The 19,117-nt window shown below is 41.4% G+C and overlaps 1 protein-coding gene across 3 annotated transcripts; it reads right to left on the bottom strand.

Annotated features, from left to right (window-relative positions):
• Window positions 1-2: 2 nt before the first annotated feature.
• Window positions 3-18,527, bottom strand: per3 (period circadian clock 3). Of its 3 annotated transcripts, XR_014911729.1 has the most exons (23): window positions 18,367-18,527; window positions 12,032-12,459; window positions 11,447-11,607; window positions 11,222-11,340; window positions 10,730-10,928; window positions 10,507-10,558; window positions 9,624-9,772; window positions 9,370-9,448; window positions 9,176-9,282; window positions 7,410-7,566; window positions 7,128-7,236; window positions 6,695-6,823; window positions 6,460-6,568; window positions 6,254-6,365; window positions 6,006-6,145; window positions 5,722-5,886; window positions 5,292-5,543; window positions 4,110-4,972; window positions 3,816-4,002; window positions 3,379-3,565; window positions 3,049-3,109; window positions 1,751-1,901; window positions 1,531-1,667 (listed from the first exon to the last, which is right to left on the bottom strand). XR_014911729.1 is itself a non-coding variant. In XM_085406216.1 (22 exons), the coding sequence occupies exons 2-22, from the start codon at window positions 12,316-12,318 to the stop codon at window positions 1,545-1,547; spliced, it is 3,837 nt and encodes a 1,278-aa protein (XP_085262342.1). In that variant the 5' UTR covers window positions 12,319-12,459; window positions 18,367-18,526; the 3' UTR covers window positions 3-1,544. The 3 variants fall into 3 exon arrangements, 2 of the variants coding, with proteins under 2 accessions (XP_085262342.1, XP_085262343.1); XM_085406216.1 differs by lacking the exon at window positions 3,049-3,109 and having other exon boundaries at window positions 3-1,667; window positions 18,367-18,526; XM_085406217.1 differs by lacking the exon at window positions 3,049-3,109 and having other exon boundaries at window positions 3-1,667; window positions 5,722-5,883; window positions 18,367-18,526.
• Window positions 18,528-19,117: the final 590 nt, after the last annotated feature.

Raw genomic sequence — 19,117 nt, 5'->3', positions numbered from 1 at the left:
ACTGCAATTTAGGTTTTATCTCATTTATTCATTCCTTTGTGTCACAAACAGTCCCTGAATTCAAGACAAATGGCTTTTTATACACTTTGTGAAGTTCATTTTGTGTACATTTCCTATAAAATACATGATACTGTTATATACTTTCAATCTAAAAACGGTAGAAAACCACGTTCTGTCTTGCACTGTTGGACAAGTGTATCGAAAGAAGCAGCTCGCAGTCGGCCAGCACGCACACTTTTACACATCCACAAGCTCACCTGTGATTTAAATTCAGTACAGGAAGAAGAAACGAAACATTCACAGAACTACAAGAGGCTAGTTAGTTCTTCCCGGTCTCCCTTTCATACAAACATGCATCCAATCAGGCAGACAGCTGCAGGGTATAGAAGGAAATTCATTTACTTAGTAAACACAAGATGAGCGGAAATTTGGGGCCACACTGTGTTTGTTTACAATTAAGAGGTAAGCTACAGGTATTACAGGGCGATGACCGGGCAGGATAGGTCGGTGGAGAAAGGACTTGCTACAGGAAGTTTTGAGTAACGGGCTAGATGTGTCTTCTAGCACCAAGTTCAATTTGAAATGATCAAAATGCGGAAAACGGCCCATTCTTATTCCCAGGACATCATACATGCTTGATGGCAATGTAGGGCTAACGCTGAGAACCCAAAAGCACAATCTTTACCTAAACTTCACCAAGAACCTTTTGGTTTCCAAAGCTTTCAAATAGGACACAAACCACAGCCTTCTAAAGCAGATATTATTACTCTGTACAAGTTACACAAAGAACACCTTGTGTTTATGTCCGCATTGCCAGAACGACAGTATATGATACCCTGGGATGAGAACGCTTTGAAGGAAACAAGCCTACGGAACAAGAGTGTAAATTCCAGTAACAACACCATATTCAAATCTAGGTGTCCTAAAACAGAAAAGCAGCAAATGTGTTTTTATCTTAGTGTCCCTCGGTGGGGGGTGAATTAATTAAAAAAAAAAAAAAAAAAAAAATCACAATGTCTTAATTATGTCACCGAAGGAGCTGATGTAGTACACATACTGTACATCCTGGACTCAGTGTTACTGGAGAAGAGTTTGACGTATGTTCTGATACTCTGGGCCAGCACCGTCTTCATCTTCCCAGCCAGTCACTCCTGTTCTACAGACCAGGTGTACACACAGTGCTCATGTTTATCCCAGGGCACTTTCCATATATGGTTCATAGATCTGAACAGTCTTAAATACAGCCTAAACCCCCCTCATTAGGGGCTCTATTAACACATAAAAGGAAAAATGTAATATTCATGGTCCAATAAGAACAGCCACATTAAGCAGAGTGAAAGAAAATGCCCATCTCTCGCCTCCTCTGTTCCTTAGGGCCTGGTCCAGCCTCTGCGACCTTTATTAAACATATTAGATTTTACACTAAAGCACAGGGATCCACTCCTTCAGACTGGTCAAAAGAGATGCATGGTGAGAGTTGTTGAGGTTCCTGACAGGGCTGGCACACTGTAAACCTGATGACGGGTGATTTCTGGTCAGAGTTCTCAAGTGTCAACCACGAGTCCGATCGGGTCGTGCTGAGGGCTCTCCAGAAGTGAGGAACTGTCAGGTGCAGCTGGGTGAGTGGGGTGGGACATGCCTGCACCTGAGCTGCAGCTCACACAACCCTGAGAGAGACAGCAACGCATTAAACACACGGTCACAGGAAACGAAAACAAAAATGTTCACAGTGAGTGATTCGTGGCGATACCTGTGTGTCTATTTCCTGTGGGATGGCATGCTGTTTGATCCATGGATGGACTTCAGCCAGCTCCACTCTCTGCTCTTGGCTGAACCAGGGCTGGAGGGGCTGAAGCACTCGAAGCTTCTCCCTGTCCTCCGCCAAAACCTTGTTCTGGTCCCTGCGGGGAGAGAAAGCATGAGATGATAAAGGATGATGAAGAAAAGGTAAAGGGCATGAAGATGAACTGTCTCCCCCATGTGTGACAAAAGTGGTATTGCACAGGAGTGATTCTCACACCTGTGAGGGGCATATTTGTTTGGGTTTCTAAACAGTATGGCACGTCGACACACCTGAAATGTAACCTGGACATAACTTGGCCGCTCCTGTCCAATCAAAATGGGCTTTGAGGGAATGCAAAGAAGTGACCTAAGTTTATCAGAATGGAAACCAACATGATCTTTCTGCTTTTAAAGGTGGATTAAAGAGATACCACTTCCTGCTAAACTGAAGGGATTCAGTGTAGAAAAGGCGGTTCATAGTCTCTGAGGCTGATTCATGCTGCTCTGTGGTATGCTTTTGGTTTATATCTTTTCACCCATTGCTTGTCTTCTTGTTTGTGCTTTTGTAAAAAAGTTAAATAAAAAAGAAAACATGTATAAGGCATAAGAAGTCCATCTAACTGGTATAAATATAAATAAGCACAGTACTGTGAAGACGGCTTTGGTGTTTATTGTACTCCCCGATTAGATAATATCATTACATAATCAAATCAGCAGGTAGCCCTTTTGCTGTACCATTTGGCTTTGAATAAGCGAAGCCATCAGACAAAAAGACTAAATACCTTGCCACATTAAACAAGGTGAGACATTTAGATAAGATGACAGTGTTTGAGAATCATGAAAAGGACTGCTAAAAAGAACAAAAGAAACAACACTTGCACATGTTTTGACTTTATGAGCCTCATAAAAGCCTCACCTTTAACCTTACTGCGCTTACTCAGTCAACTAGTGAGTATAATCCTCACTTTATATTGAAGATAAATGATTTTTAGTACAAAGCACCAGGTTTCAAAGGCCACTGTGAAAGTGTCACGGGGGGGGGGGAGCAATGCTGATATACACTGAACAGGCTGACATTATTTCTGTTCATGCTTGCATTAGTTACTTTTGTGCCTCTGTTACTATAAAACAGAACGCATTTGCAATTGTAAATCAAACTTGAGAGCTCGATCGCAAATGGATTACACTGACTTCAAATGTGGCTCTAAAATGTGATTTGTGAATCCTAAAGCTTAGAAACTTGTTTGAAAAGTAGGCGGGACCCACGCTGAAAGATGTACTCTCTCTCTGTTGGCCAGACTCGATTGGAGGGACAGCTTGGAAATATCTACAGTTTATAAACGAGATGGGTGATGGGTTAAACAAATACACGTTTCTGTTAATCTTTAACTGGATTTACATTTTCATCAGAAAGTCATCTTGCATTTAAAAAACAAAAACAAAAACAAAAAAACTGAGCGCGGTGTTCAGAGTTCGCTCTGAAAATGACAAGAAAGACACAAAAGTAATTCCACACACAAATCTGTAATGCCAAAATAGCTTTTCTCAAGAATGCGTTTCCCTTTTATCCATTATTAATTAAGTGTATTGGTGTACCTGGTGTGGATCTGGTATGTCATCATGACACGCTCGGGCGTGTGCTGGATCATGCTCCACAGGGAGTTTTCCGACTGATTCTCGAAGGTGTGTTTGTGCTCTGCCAGGGTCTCCAGACTCTTACGAGCTTTGCGTGACGTGTCCGATGAATCGTTGCTGGCAAAGTATTTACTGCTGTTGCTGCTGCCTGTAACCCAGGGAAAAATTCATTCACATCCTTCCATCCTACTCTTAACTGAAAATGCTGTTCCTCTGTTTTGCATTTGCATGGCATTCTTTTACTTGTTTGCATCATGCAGCAACATTTAGAAGCTTGGTGTACACGGACATTGGAAACTGAAAGTCAAAACTATAACAACTAGACTTATGCTTTACAAATATGGTGCAAAAAAGGCAGTTTTTGCATGAATTGCATGCATGCATATTGCCTTTCTTACCAGTGTGTGAAGTAGAGGTTCCATTGGAGCCAGATCCAGACCCCAGTGAGCCTCCAGACTCCCCTGATCCAGACCCTGAGGCATTGGAGCCAGTCCCTGACCTGGCGTCCTCCTGAAGCAGTAAGTCAAGGAGCTCGCTGGATGTTGACTGGGCATCATGGTTGCCAGACTCTCCTGCGACATCACGCTAATCATAAAAAAGATGGTCAGAAATCAGTCGGCAATTTAGAGTGAGAAAACTATCAGACCTATACTCAACCCATACCTGTTATAAAAGGTGGTAGATTGACTCACCTCATTGGCATGTTGTTCATGGAGGCTCTCGGCGTGGTTGTGCCCAGTGCTGCTCTGCCCTTCACTCGGTTTGGGCAGTTCTTCCTGCAGCAGATTGAGCTGCAGTGGAGAACTTGAGCGAGAACTAGAGAACAAAGCTGTAGGCCCAGCCGCTTCCTCTTCTTCGCCGACAGATGAACTTGCTCTGGGTGAGCAAAGTAAAAGGCCTGGGGATGTTTGAGAATGGGGACCAGGCTGGGCCTGGAACTGAGGCTGAGGGAAAGGTGCACTGACAGGGGCATACCCTGTCATAGTGATGGGTATTTGGGGAAGTATAAACTGAGCTGACTGTGGATAAATGGATGGGTAACCTGGGGTAAAAGTGGGGTAGTTGGGCAGGATGACAGCCATGACTGGAGCCATGAAAGAAGGGTTGAAGGTCTGTGTTGGAGCTATGGGTTGCAGGTTGTGAAAGTTTTGGGTATTCTGAACATTCTGAATGGTCTCCATTCGGATTTGCTGCATGCCTGGCAGGCTCTGAGTAGGTTGCATTATGTTGAAGTTGTAGCTGAGCTGGTCAGGAGGATGGAGCCCCGTAGGAGCTGCTCCAGGCAGCTGTTGTGTCCTGGGTGATTGCTCCGGGCCGGGCTTCCCCATTACAGGAAAGAATGGCACCTGGACTGGAGATGTTTGGCTGTAGGGTGCTCCCACCTGGGGCTGGGAGGACTCTGAGGAGGGCCATGAGGAGTCAGGGACACGGCGAGCGAGTTCAGGAGGGGAGGCATAGCTGTCTGACGAACCCTGGGGTTTGGGACGCTTGTGTCTTGGCTTCCCTTTTCGAGAACGATTCCAACCTCCGGCACTCAGTGGACGCAGGTAGTCTCCTGCAGTGAATGTATAGAGATCATAGAATCTAATTAAAGTTGCACAAAAATTTGCACCAACAGTCAAAGGAGCTTGCAAAGAAAAGCGTCTGGACTTCTTTAAGTTACTAGTCCACCATTTGACCTTAGAACTGAAGAAGCTTCTCGGATGAGAGGTGAAACGTCTTCAAGTAACTTAAAGAAGTCCAGACGCTTTTCTTTGCAAGCTCCTTTGACTACGATGACCTGGATGACTGAGAACCTTCACAGACACATTTGCACCAACACTTTGTCAGATTTCAAAACATCAGCTGCGTTGCTAAAGAAATATTCAACAAACCTGGGTGGTGGGAGTGAGCAAAAGAGCTGTTGTCCAGCTGCAGATATGAGCTGTAAGGGCTCTGAAGGATGCGATGGCGGAATCGATCTACATATTCTTGCTCCTCCTTCTGGGTGTGAGCTGACAGCACCTCCTTGGTGAGACCAACAAACCTTCTTTCCTCTGCGGCAGGGCTTGGAGCTGGACGGACAGGGGTTGGGGCAGGATCAGCAGGCTCACTGCCCATCGGGGCATCCTCCAGTGCTGTGGCTTCTAACAGAAAAACATAGGGGGGGGGGGGGGGGGGGGGGGCAGTGTCAAAAGAAAGCACTAAATGTTTCTCTGTGTGCAAAACTCCTGAGAGAATTTTGAAATTTTACCATTAAGAGAGAAAAAAAAAAAGAAGCATCTGAGCAGGTCTCACTCATGATATAAGACTATGTTTATATACCTGACTCAGGCTGTGGCACGTGCACTATGGTACTGCTGTATGAACACTGGCTGGTGACCGAGACAACACTCATGGCTTTAGTAGACATGGTGATGTCTGTAAGAGGTGCCCCGACTACAGCTGGAGTTGGAGGGCTCACTGACACCTCAGTCTCCACCACGACTGCTGAAAAGTGAGAAAAAACAAATGCCAGGAGCAAAACGAGTTTATATGACAGAAACATTGCAGCCTTTCACCCTAAAAGTAACAGAATGCTAAGCCATGTGCTGTGTGTGGGTTTATACCATTTGAAATCTCCTGAGCTGTGTCAGTGGCTCCTGCAGGCTTGTCATCTTCTGAGGTAGAGGATGAGGAAGAAGAGGTTACCAAGGAATGAGATTCACTCTTCCGCTTGAGGGCTGGACCTGTACAGCTCTCTAAATATCTGGTTACACACAAGAAATGTGCGCAAACCAACAGGGAAAGCAGGAGTCAATATTATGACAAGGACTGAGTGCTGCAGAAAAAAAAAGTCATGTTTATCGCCACACACCTGATGATGTTATCCACACAGTTGATTTGCTGATAGGAGGGAATGTGTGTTTGCTTCCTGCTCACTTTGTGCTCTCTGACCTCAGCATTGGAGGCTGAAGAGGGTAGAGGAGCTGGCAAAATAAACAGCCAACATTTAAAATATCTGCCAATTTTAAAAAACACATTTTAACTGTTTTGTACTCAGTGGATGTGAAACTGCGATACCTGTGACACGTTTTCCAAGGAAAGCAATTTTGTGGTTGGAATCCAGATAAGCCTGCTGGCCCCAACTCTTCACTCTGTTTACATCAGCACAGATCTGCTGTAAAGTCATCTGGAACACACAAACAGACGAACACAGCACCCCCCAAAAAAGTGCATGAGTAACCATGGCAATAGATAGTTAGGCAACTGGGTGACATGTGAATTCCTGGATGATGACCTCACTGTGATGTCTTACCGGTTCCCGGTGTGAGTCCTCCCATACGTTGCCATTGCTGTCACTTGAAGATGCAATGCTGATGTAGTGCTCGTGAGAGCCGTTGCTGCCTAAACTACCGTAACCACTGGAGCCATTGTTGTGAACGGGCTGTAAAGAAGAGACACAAGGAAGAACAGATTAATGCTGCTGTTTAACAGATATTAATGCTTCTTTTTTCAGCCTGTGTACAGCAACCAAAAAGCAAAAACCACACATACTACAACTCCAACCCATTTAGTATGAATCATTTTTTTATTTTTTCCCTTTTTCTGACAGGACTGAAACATGATCAGCTTTTATATGTTATTACGCTGATACCAGCATGATACCAGCACCTTTGTTGCATTACAGCAACAAAGGATTTAAAGTGAGTGCTTTCTGGAATTCATTTATTCAGCAACGACATATTCACCTGTAGGAAAAGCTTATAGATCTTTGCCTGAAGATCTTTTATTTCCTCGTGAGTTACTGGAACAAACTCCTTTGCTTTAGCAGCAAACACATCCTCATTCAGAGGACTCCTGTAGGCAAAGGCAGTAAACAGAGTGATGTTATCTTTGTTACTGCGTCATTCATGTAATCGCACACCATTTTCACAGAAACCCAGGGGGATTACACAACAGACACCAAACTCTACACCTCAGCACACATTTTTGTCGTCTTGGGGTTTAGATTTTATGCTTATGGAACTTACGTCCTGACTTTGTGGCGCCCGATGATGAAGGCCACCTTCCGGCTCCATGGGTTGATGAAGCTGGACCAGCTGGTATCCAAGGTGATGTAGTCTCCATTCTGACAGTGCAGACGCACGGGAGAATGTTCAAATGGAGGCTGGCCCGCATGCTTCAAGACTAAGCAAGGCATGAAGAATAAATAAATAAATAAATAAATAAATAAATAAAATGTATGACAAAAATACAGTCACGGTAAAAAGAAATTACTGTCAATTCTAAAGATTTGTATTAGGACATAATAATAAAAATATTATGATATTTAAACTGTTTCACTATTTATTTAGTACTAAAATAAGCCAAAACGCTGAAGCGGTGTGTTAAAAACTAAATATATCCCATGATTCAATAGCTTTTAGAGCCACCTTTAGCAGCAATAACTTGAAGTAATAATTTTCTGTATGATGTCAGAAACTTTATCGGTCTCTCAAATCATTGTGGAGGAATTCTGACCCACTCCTCTTTCCAGTGTTGCTTCACTTCATTGAGGTTTGTGGTATTTGTTTATGTATAACTCTTAACCAAGGGAAAGCATTTCAGTCAGGTTGAGGTCTGGACAATTGCAACACACTGATTCTTTTCTTTTTCAGACAGGCTGTTGTAGTTATTCTGCTTACACGTGCCCTCACAAATGACTGTAGAATACATTGCAGTCCATTAACTCCTCTGCATACCGAAGTGTCCAGGTCCTGTGGCTGCAACACAAGCTTAAGTGATCACCCCCACCCGGCCCCATTACCGTGCTTTACAGTTTGTATGAGGCGTTTGTGCTGATATGCTCTGTTGATGCCATCCAAACATGGCGTTGTGCATTATGGCCAAACACCTCAATTTTTGGTCTCATTTGTCCCACGGAGTCCTGTGGTTTGTTCTATTCTTCAAACCTAAACTGTGCTACGTTGTTCTTTTTAGAGGGAAGAAGCATTCTCCTGGCAACCCAACTAAACAAGCCATACGTGTTCAGTCTTTTTCTAATTGTCCTGTCATGAACTTTAACATTTAAAATGCTAACTGAGGCCTGTGGAGTCTGGGAAGTTCACTCCTGGAAAGACTGGCAAATGTTTGGAATGTTTTCCACTTGAATGTGAATAGTATTTCACACTGCAGAATGATGGAATTCCAATTGCTTGGAAAAAGGCTAATAATCCTTCTTTAAGATCACTGCTGATGTCATTTCTCCTCTGCATCATGTTAACAGATATGTTAACACTCCAGACCACCAAACTGCCCAAATGTCTGCTTTCATAGAGGTGCTCACATTTGCGTCAAGAGCAGCACCCTGGTTTCTACTTATTCTCTCAACTACAGTACTATGGAAGAAGTAAGAGCACTTAGTTTTTCAAACACTGCTTTTGCATTTTTCCCTAATTTTTGTTAATTATGACATAGTGTATTATTTAACTTGCTGTTGATCACCTCAGGTTGATCTTTGTCTAATTAATTAATTAATTTTTATTATGTGATGAAAGGTAAAATCGTATAATTTCAAAGCGTGTGTAAATGCTTAGGATAAACACCTTGCTTTGGTTGATTAATTTACTACTACTACTACTACTACTACTACTACTACTACTACTAGCTATTTTATTATTTGTCTGGCATTTTGTACAGTATAATGAAAAAGAGAATATCTATCTATTTAAATATACAATTTGAGTCAGCTCATTGAAATGCAGAGTTTTCTTATCAGCAGACTAAACTTTTGCACTCATCCTCCCCACAAACTCACCTTTCCGGTGCATGGCTAGCATGAGGGGGCGGTCCTCTGGGTGAATGCAAGTCAGCAACGACGTGCCTATCAGATCCTGAGGAAGGTATCCAAGCAAAGGCACGGCCCTGTGAACAGTCAGCATAAAAATCAGCTCTTTTCATACACTGCCATTAATTTTCAAAGCTTGGGACTGGAAATTTGTGTGTATTGACCTGTCATCAACTTCCAGAAACACACAACCAGGGGAGTGTGTTGTGGTAAAGATGCGCTTGTCCATGGGAATCCGAGGTGCTGCATACACAAATCATATAAACACCAGTGCAAAACATGAATAAACAGTGGTTATAAGTTCATCAGAAATACCAGAAGAGTTTCTCAGAAAGTGTTTGGGGTTATTATAGATAAAATTGCATTGACCTATCAGAGCATCAAAGCTGCATGTTAAAAGACAAACACGGTATCATACCTTCATATCCAGAGATGATGCGTTCAGCCAGTGCCAGGCAGCACGGCTCCTCCTCCTCCCCACTGCTCCCAGATCCCTGCACCTTCAGCTGGTAGGGTGTTATCCGAAATGGGTTGTAACGCATCTCACCCTCACGATCCTTCCCACCCCTAAAACACACAAGACACAAAAATCATATCCGAATTTATTGTGATCAAAGATGAAAACAGGAAACGTTACCTGCACCAGTTTCAAACCCTAAAATAAAGATCTAATAAAAAATGAAAACAATTACTTCAAATTTCAGTGATATCTATTGGTACAAGTTGATGACAGCTAATTTAATTCTTGTAAGAATGTGTGAAATGAATATTTTCTATGGCTATGGAGGTACTTTCAGTCACAAGAGCTGATGGATAATCATGTTTGATTTGGCACACATTTTACACCAGAAGCCCCTCCTAACACAACCCTCATATTTATCCAGGCGTGTGTCTCCTCCTGGTCTCAGACTGGGAATCTTTTGCACATAAAATGAATGTGTTAACCACTACACCATGGACCGAGCACAGTTTCTACAGACACATTCATTAAAAAGCATGTATTGATGGAATTCCTTATAGAGGAAGAGTTGACAATCAGAACGAAACTTCATTACACCCTGCAGGAAATTTTGTAACAGTTGCACAAGCTTGTAGACGTTACACAATTCTAATAATAAAAAAACAACAATCATAATTTAAAAACCCTGAAATTACTGCAGTTTATAGTCTGGATACACAAGGGCAACATCAGATGTAGGGTTTAATGGAATTTAGCTCATATATTTTATTAAATGTGCATTTAAAAAAAAAATTATTGTTTAAGGAATTAAGGGATATGTAGAAAAAAAAAAAGTACTGACCTGATTCGGCAGAAGAAGGACTTGACCTGGGCACAATCAAACAAAACGCCGGCTACAGAGAAAAAGAAGCGAGAGAAGTCAGTTAGCCATATTCTCTTTCATTATTTCTGTTAGATACCCACTGAGACACTAGCATGTGCAAACTAACTTAAAAAACAAAACTGTGCCGTCCCTGTGCCGTATTTTATTTATTTAATCTAAATAAATAAATAAAATACAGCACCTGTGTGCGAGTTGCTCCAAGGTGGCAAATGGGGTTGCGCAGTGTGTGAATAGAAGACGTTGACATCTTGGTGGAAGAGCAGCTCCACAAATTTGGCGGACTCCAGAAACTTCCTCTTGCAGCACAGGATGCTGGGAGCCTGCTCAGACGCGTAGAGGACGCGGCCGCTGGCCAGGGAGAAAACCACCACGAAGGAATCCTACAAACAGGTAAAGAGATGTACGCACCCAGAAGAACATGCACAAGCAAGCAAAGTCACAGACACACACAAAAGCAATAAACACACATACACTCACACACCCGCTCAGGAGTGAGGCAAAATAAATGTACATATGCATGTGTATTTGCATCTTTAAGACTGCCTCAAAACAGGATTTCAGAACAGCTCTAAACAAATGCTTAGTGGGTCCTATGACATCTTCAGTGATGCATTAAAAAAGGGACAATAACATCAGAACCTGTGACCTGTGCATCTAAGTTTGATGTGCATACCGTATTTTTAAGGGTGTGTTCTGAGGTGACTCTCTCCAGCTCTTCCAGGGTGCAAACAGTGGCATTTCTCCGCTCGTCCTGCCCATTTTGCATGAGCAGTTTATAGTATTCACTATTAGCTACAGGTGACAAACCAAGGCACAAAAACAGTATCAGTATTTGGAGAAAAATAAATAGTGTTTTCTTAAGATTCTACATGGACTCTTCTGTATTTAGTCAGGTTACCTTGCACTTGTTTGACACAGTTGAGCGCGTAATGTAAGGCCTCCACAGTGCTGGCTTTGCTGCGGCTGCGTTTGTCTGATGGAAGCCTCTTTTTCATCTCAGCCACTGCATTCATCACCTCTCTGTGGTCCTGCCCTTTGCCAGCCTCTGCATGCTCGCTGCTACATATGCACAGAAACAGCATAAAAAGATAAGTATTTCTCACAGTTACTTAAGTAGTTAAGATTCACTCTGTCTGACATAGTTAGCATTTTTGTCACCATTATACCATGAATAGATCATAGCACAGACGCAGAACTTCAGGATCAGCTGGTAAAAAGCATCTTCCCAGTTTATTTTGGGAAACTCTGGCTTGTTTTCTTCTATGCCAAAATTCTTGCAATGCTGCAAGAAAGTTAAAACCCTGGCTGTTGTCACAGTGTGTTGTACTCCATTTGTCAGAGCCACATGCTAACAGTGTAGCAATAGTAATAGATAAAAAGCTCTCACGTGGTGTTGTGGATCTTTGCAGAAATTAGGGTCAGAAAGGCACCATAGAAAGTCCCCAAAAAAGGCTAAATGGTGAGAGCACATGGAGTTAAATACCTCTTAGCTGAAACTGAGGTGGATCCCAAAGCACTTCCAGGGCTGTGATTGGTTGATGAACACAGGTCGTGTGAACCACTCGCCATTTCTTCATCTTCCTGTCCCACCTCTCCACCTGAAACTCCACTTTCTTCACCCCCGAGGTGCTTGGACGTTTCCCTGCCGTTCTGCTTCCCGGACAACTCCTGCTCCACCTCTCCACCGTTCGCTGTGGCTGACAGCAATGCAGGCTCCTCGCCATGTAGTCCGCTGTCACCTCCTGGCATCACCACACTTTGGTCACACATCAATTATTTTTCTTTCCAGTTACAATAGTCGGTAAGGGTCTTCATATGTTCAACCAAAGGGAATGGGTTCCATGTGGTAACAATGAACTGACTTTCATTCAGTCAGTGCTGAATGTTGGATGAAGTGGTCTGTTTTTTCCACTGCAAACAGAAGAAAATAAACAAAAAGCCTGAGTTTAGTTATTATTGCATAGAAGGTATATGGAACAAATTTCCCACGTGTGGGACTAATCAAGTTTTATGTTATGCCAGAGGCAAGATTTAGGAAAATCAGTACAGGTAGTAGGGCTCTGCGATATGACCAAAATCTCATATCCCGATATAAGAATTCTATCGTCCCGATAACGATATATAAATCACAAAAATGTAACATTTTCTGTAAATTCTGTGAATCTCGGGCGGCTCATCTTGCGGGAAGTGTTTCCAGCTGCGCATCATGTAGCTGGAGTCGAGTGTTTTAAGCGATGCATGAAACTATACTCTTTTTTACTTCTCATCAGTAAATAATCTGCTCTTTCACGTGATTCAGTTTATTTTGAAAAGTCTCAACAGGATCTTGAGCTTTATTGTGAAAGGTTTATGTGGAACATAAACAAGCGGACACGCGATGCTGTTACCGTCATTGTTGCTAACCACAACGCATAAAAACAGGCTCTTGTCCGTCCGTAGTGTGGTTATATAAAATATAAGAGAAAGAGAGAACTTTACGAAATTAATATACCCACTACAGTGACCATCAAAACGATGAAAAAATATTGCCGTAAACAGTTTATTTTGCGACACCACGAAACAAACAATAGCGTAAAATGAGATGATAGACGTTTTTATATTGTCATCCGATATATATCGTTATATCGAACAGCCCTAACAGGTAGTACAACAGAAACACTGAACTCTATGAAAGCAGCTGTCTCTCAGTTAGGACTGGGCTATATCATACCGTTCACGGTAATACCGGTGTAATGTTGAGCAACGATAAGAAAATGAAATATCGTGATAGAATATGGGTAAAACGCGCATGCGCAGTGCCTTCGTTTACATACGCACATGGCGGTGACGCAGAATGAGAAGAGCGAAAGTGGATCGTTAACTGAAACAGATGAACCAGAATTGGTTTGTAAAAATGCTGGAACTTCAATGGTGTGGAACTGGTTTGGCTTTCATCTAGAGCTGCTCGATTATGGCAAAAATGATAATCACGATTATTTTCACTGAAATTGAGATCACGATTATTTGACGATATTTATTTAACCCTTTAAGACCTACTATAGAACCAAGTCCACCAGAGCTTATATTATTTTTTTACATGCTGTAGTGCCATTTGTGGGAGCATTTCAAGTTGCTATACATCAATACAACTGTTATAGCCCATATTTTAATAATATGTATGCATTAAGTGCATAGTAATTACATAAATTGCAAAAAAAGTGCAATAAACTACAAAAAAAATTGAAAATCGCTTTTGTTTTGTTTACATATATTTCTACTTGGAGAAATTTAAGAGGTTTATCCCTCAAAACTTTAAATACAATAAAGTTGCAAAAAATAGTTTCCCACCACAGGAAATTTATTTTGAGTGTCTTCATAGTTTTATTTTGGAGATACAGCAATTTTTATATACTGCAGGAAAAACAAAAAACAATCCTATGATGCAAATTTGCAAAGAAAACAGCAGGTGCATCATTTCACTGTGGGAAGTGTTACGAACAGCTGATAGGAACGGCAAAGCGTGTTTCTGGAATATTATGTTTTTGTTCCTCCAAGCACTTTTTATGCAATTTTTGCAAAGCTATATGTGGAACGAAACCGTGACCGAGGACAAGCTGATGGCATCAGATGTAAGTACAACTCCTCCGGTTTCATATGCAAAACAAATTATTGCGCTAGCTTACACGGTTCAGGTTCTACAGGGATTTAAAAATAGTTACGCAAAACGGAGCGTGCTGCTCTGACCGGCTTTAAAGGGTTAACAATGACTTTAAAATAATAATATAAAATAGTGTGCAACACCACTGAAGTTTTTTTTTTTTAAACTCTCTTTTCAACCAACGGCAGTCACTCTCCAAATAACTTCTGCTTAGCTTTCCGGGCTTCCCTCGGGTCCTCTTAATCAGCGGTCTCCACCCTTTTTTGCGCCACGGACCGGTTTATGCCCGACAATATTTTCACGGACCGGCCTTTAAGGGAGGGGCTAATAATCGGCTCAGTCATTTTTAATGATCGTTGAAAGCCCAGATCGTAATCGTGATTTAAATTCGATTAATTGAGCAGCCCTACTTTCATCCGTCAGATACACAACAAAGCACTATTTTTGGTAGCGCATGCTAGCGGGCCATCGTTATTACCGTGTTTTTTGGAAAACACGGCACACTTAAAATCAATCCTTTGATTTTTCTGAAAATCGACAGTGCCCCTTATAATCCCGTGTGCCTTATGTATGAATTCTGGTTGTGTTTACTGACCTCTAATTGATTTTATGTGGTACATGGTGCTCGAATATCTGTCAAATGTTTCAGTACGACTTTGCTAAGCTACGAACCCGCACCGCTTGATGGATTGTCGGAGCATTACGGCTATCGTAGGCAGGCGCCTCGCGGAGTGATACGTACTGTGCTTCAAGATAATATTACCGTACTGTGTGTGTGTATAACCTCTTTTTAAGTTTTGTGGATATGGTTATGCTCAGGATATGTCAGCCAATTTCCACTGGAAATGCCTTTTGGTTAAACTGTCAGCAAGGAATTTGCATTTGCACTGTTAATTTTTTATATAACCTTAATGCACTTAAAAAAGCTGCTTGTTTAAGTGAAAATACATTAATGTTTTTTTTTTTTTGCACTAATAAAGTTGAGGAGTTTTAAAGCATTTTGTCTAGTGTCAATTATATCGTCAGTTATATCGTTATCGCAAATTTTCAAATGTATATCGTGATAAATATTTTTGGTCTACTCTCAGTCGTGTAGACTCTCAATAAACACATCCATCGATGTCTCATCAGGCAAGACGTGATAGCATTTTTACCAAACTAAAATAAACGCCATATATATATATATATATATATATATATATATATATATATATATTCCAAGTTCACTTAGTTTTTTATTTTCAAAAGTCTTGTTGTTATTTTCTTTTTGGTACATGTTTTTTTTTCCACATCTAGTTTCAGTTTGTAGCTTAGTTTAAGTAAACTGTAGTAAACTTAATCTCATTTATGAGGAGCCAACTCTAAAACTGTATTTTACACCTTACAAATTGAAAACATTCATGTTTAAACAGCGAAACTAAGGCGTTATTGTTGCAGATCTCAGCTGGCTTGGTCTCTGACCACCAATGACACTGAGGATCCTGTTCTTGCATTACGCCCACAAACACGTCCTTGTGTTAGTATTTCATTTCAGATTTAGCCAGTGAAAACATATTTTTTAATAAAGTGTTGTGCAGTGACAGATCTTTTCTCTTACATTTTTCAACAGCACTTCTTGTTAAAGTGTGACTTTTTGGAAAAACTTTAACACTTCTGTAGGTCATCATTAAGTCAACCTACCTAATAAGCAACTGCTCATACCCCTACAGACAGATCATGCATGACACCTTAAAGGCCAATGCGACCTGGAAGCAGATAATCTTCAGCATGGAAAAAAAATCACGGTTGGCAATCATGAAAGTTGGGAATCTTGCCAGTGAACTTTTTCTCAAATAAGTGGCAAAATGTATTTCCAAAGATATTAACAGCATATGCAGAGAATCATCCCCAGTTGGAATCCCCATCCACCTCACATTCAATTCCTCTGCTTGTAGGATCATCCAATCATAAGCAAGTTGCTTTAAAGGGAGGGTTTCCTCCAATGAGAGGTAAAACAGCATGAGTCAAGGAGAATAAACTGAGGGCCTGAGGATTATGGTGAATTACAAATTTTAGAAAGCTACTACAAGCCTACAGTCCTAGAATAAAAAAAATATAGAGCTAGAAATATATTCACATGTCCACTTTAAACTTGGGGCATGGGTGATGTGCCAAAGGCTTTAAAATTGGAAGCAAACACTTGTCTTCTTTTGAAAGTACGAGCATGTTATTGCCAAACATAAACAAGTAAAAAATGTTCTGTGCAAATGTGAACAAACACAATCTGCCATGTTATTTAATACTACTCAGCTGTCTGGCCATAAAACTGACTCACTGCTTTCTGACTCTCTCCCAGCATCTGCGATTTATGCACATCTCATCCATCAATACTGCCAAGACCAGGTAAGGCTCTGCCAGATATAATAATGTGATACTGGGTTACAAAATAGCTGTTACTAATTATGCATTTACATTTTTTGCAATCCCTGCAAATGCAGGTTTTTTAAAAAAAAAATCAAACCCTGTGATTCTATAGGCTGTTTTATCCAATATTTTCATCAGAGTCATCAGAGGAAATCGCTTGTCTTCCAGCCATCTTGGGCGAGTTTTTTTCTCTATGGTATTGGTATAATTAAACAAACTCCAGCTGCCACCACATCCATATGGCACTGTGACCAGACACTGAGAATAAAGACAGAGGGACAGAAACTGAGAAGCAAAAGCAGGAGGGAGTGAAAGTACCCTGCATCGTTCATCAGGTCTTCATAGGAGGATTACATAACTGATTTGCTCAATTCAGAATGCATAAAACATTATGCTATTGAGATATTATACATGTACTGACGTGCACAACACAACGCGTGATTGTTGTTGCATACATAGGATGCTGTGGTCCTTTCTCACTTATGCAGCACAACAACACACTTGACCTAGGCTGTTGCTCTGTACTTGAACCTGCATGCACACTGCAACACAGCTCAACACCATCACAGACTGCTTCCAGAAGTCACCTAAAAAGCTAAGATAAGCTATTGCACAAGCAAAACTGAAAGTCAACATTATTACCTGTTTTACAGGCTTTTTTTTTAAATTTATTGTTAACGTTCAGCAGAAGCCTACAACTTACCCCCCCTCACCATATGAACCCAGTGACCCAAGTAAGTCCAGAGGCCACCTCACAATGCTTTGAAGGAGTGACAGCAACTCCACTCCGGTGGAAGCTATAGCACCACACCTGACTTGCCACTGGGCAGCTTCTAGTTTCAGTGAAGTCCCCTACCCAGAGTTATTACATAGCGCTTTATCTATCAAGACCTCTCATATACATTTTTAAAATTTCTATTTTATTTTTATTTAGTTCTTTTTCAATTAATTCCCATTAGTTTATTTTCAGTTTGTTTGGGTTTTTTGTGTGCCAGGTTTAGCTGGGTTGCTGTAATATACTGGGTATTTATCAGGGGCAATATCCGCAGTGTGTATAAAACCTGCACTGTCTATGGAAGTATCAGAAAGGTTCAGACAGTAAAATACAAACACAGCATTTAGTGAGGGCAATTAACTCCCACTCATGTAATCATACCAATCTCAATAATCATATGCACCCATGCCTCATCATGCCTGCTGTGTAAGCACATCTGGACAAAGCGACAAAGCTAAAACTTAATGTAGTTTAGTGTTAAGACCTTTTAACCGCCGTGAGAGTTCGGGTTGCTTGGTGAAAACAGCGCCCCCTACAGTAACTGGATACGAAGGTCGCAATAACGCAATAAACTGATAGCCTGTTAGCTACTGTATTAGCAAGTATAATAGGTTGCTTTTTAAGTAATGCACCGTATGCAAATCTGAGCAACAAAAGCTTTAGTTTGTTACCAATTTGCCAGCCAACACAGCGCAACCAGTGAGCTCCAGCCCCCTGACTTACGGCAGACGTTATACAGCTAACATGAGCAACACACACTGCTTACACCACTGCTTACAGTCAAGTCAGCATTCACTCCTTGGAGAAGCAAAAAGCCCAAACCACAATAATACACATTCGCAACGACTTCATAGCACACAAAAAAGGCAATGATTCAATTTCACATGTTTACATCCACTGTTGTCTCTAGCTGAAGCCGTGCGTCAGGTGGTTAGCTAGTTTATCGAGAAAGCTAACTCACCAATTACGCCCCCAATTTTTCGTCTTTTGGTGGAATATTTACCTTTCCCGCTCCACGCGTGTCTTGGCTCAAGATTAAAAAGTTACGAGTCTCCTTAATTGATCACCGGACCGCATCAGAAAGTATTTTGTTTCAGTTATATCTCAGTCACGTAGCTACGTCGTCATCCATCCCAGAGCGGTGGACACATTTGTGCAACGTGAGCCCGGCATAGCATAACCACGCCCATTAAGCGATGATTGGGCAGGTGGGTTTTACATTTATTATTGGATTGGATAGCAAACCAGATGTAGGCGTGTCTGCCGCGGCATGTCTGTTGGGTGGCTTGCTGGCGATTCACGTGGATTCCCATGTTACGCAACCGAGAAACAACAAGCCTGAAGCACACTGTGCGAGCGCTGACACTACCAGCCCGCTGCGTCCCCGCCCCTACCGCTAAATGAATGAACAGAGTCGTTGCATGGTCCAGCTGCTGCAGTGCACGTAGCAGGGAGTTTGGACATTTGACTTCTTTTTGTTTGGTTAAATTGTTGTCAGTTATTGAACATCATCTTAGTAAAGTCTCTTAAGTAAAAAAAATAAAAAATAAAAATTACAAGAAAATGGGAGCTATCAGTAATTTTAATAGATTTTGTCATTAAGCAAATGAAAAGGAAGGCAAAGAATGCCACATACTTGTATATCCTTATTCATTAATTGTAAATAATATTATTTTACATTATATTTAAAAAATTTGCAACAATAATATGCAATCTAATTATTCTCAGTTGTCATGTTGATTATCTTTATGACA

This window comes from Rhamphochromis longiceps, linkage group LG5, assembly GCF_057381845.1.
Source record: "Rhamphochromis longiceps isolate RC_006_pf linkage group LG5, R_longiceps_female_GT1.1, whole genome shotgun sequence".
Classification (NCBI taxonomy): Eukaryota; Metazoa; Chordata; class Actinopteri; order Cichliformes; family Cichlidae; genus Rhamphochromis; species Rhamphochromis longiceps.
This window is presented reverse-complemented; position numbering and strand designations above follow the sequence as displayed.

Coding starts and splice junctions, on each gene's coding strand:
- per3 (XM_085406216.1), bottom strand. CDS start 12,318: ATGTGTGACCAAAGTGTGGTGATGCCAGGAGGTGACAGCGGACTACAT. Junction 11,341..11,446: donor CTGTGTCAAACAAGTGCAAG/GTAACCTGACTA, acceptor TGTCACCTGTAG/CTAATAGTGAATACTATAAA. Junction 5,887..6,005: donor AGCTCAGGAGATTTCAAATG/GTATAAACCCAC, acceptor CTCACTTTTCAG/CAGTCGTGGTGGAGACTGAG.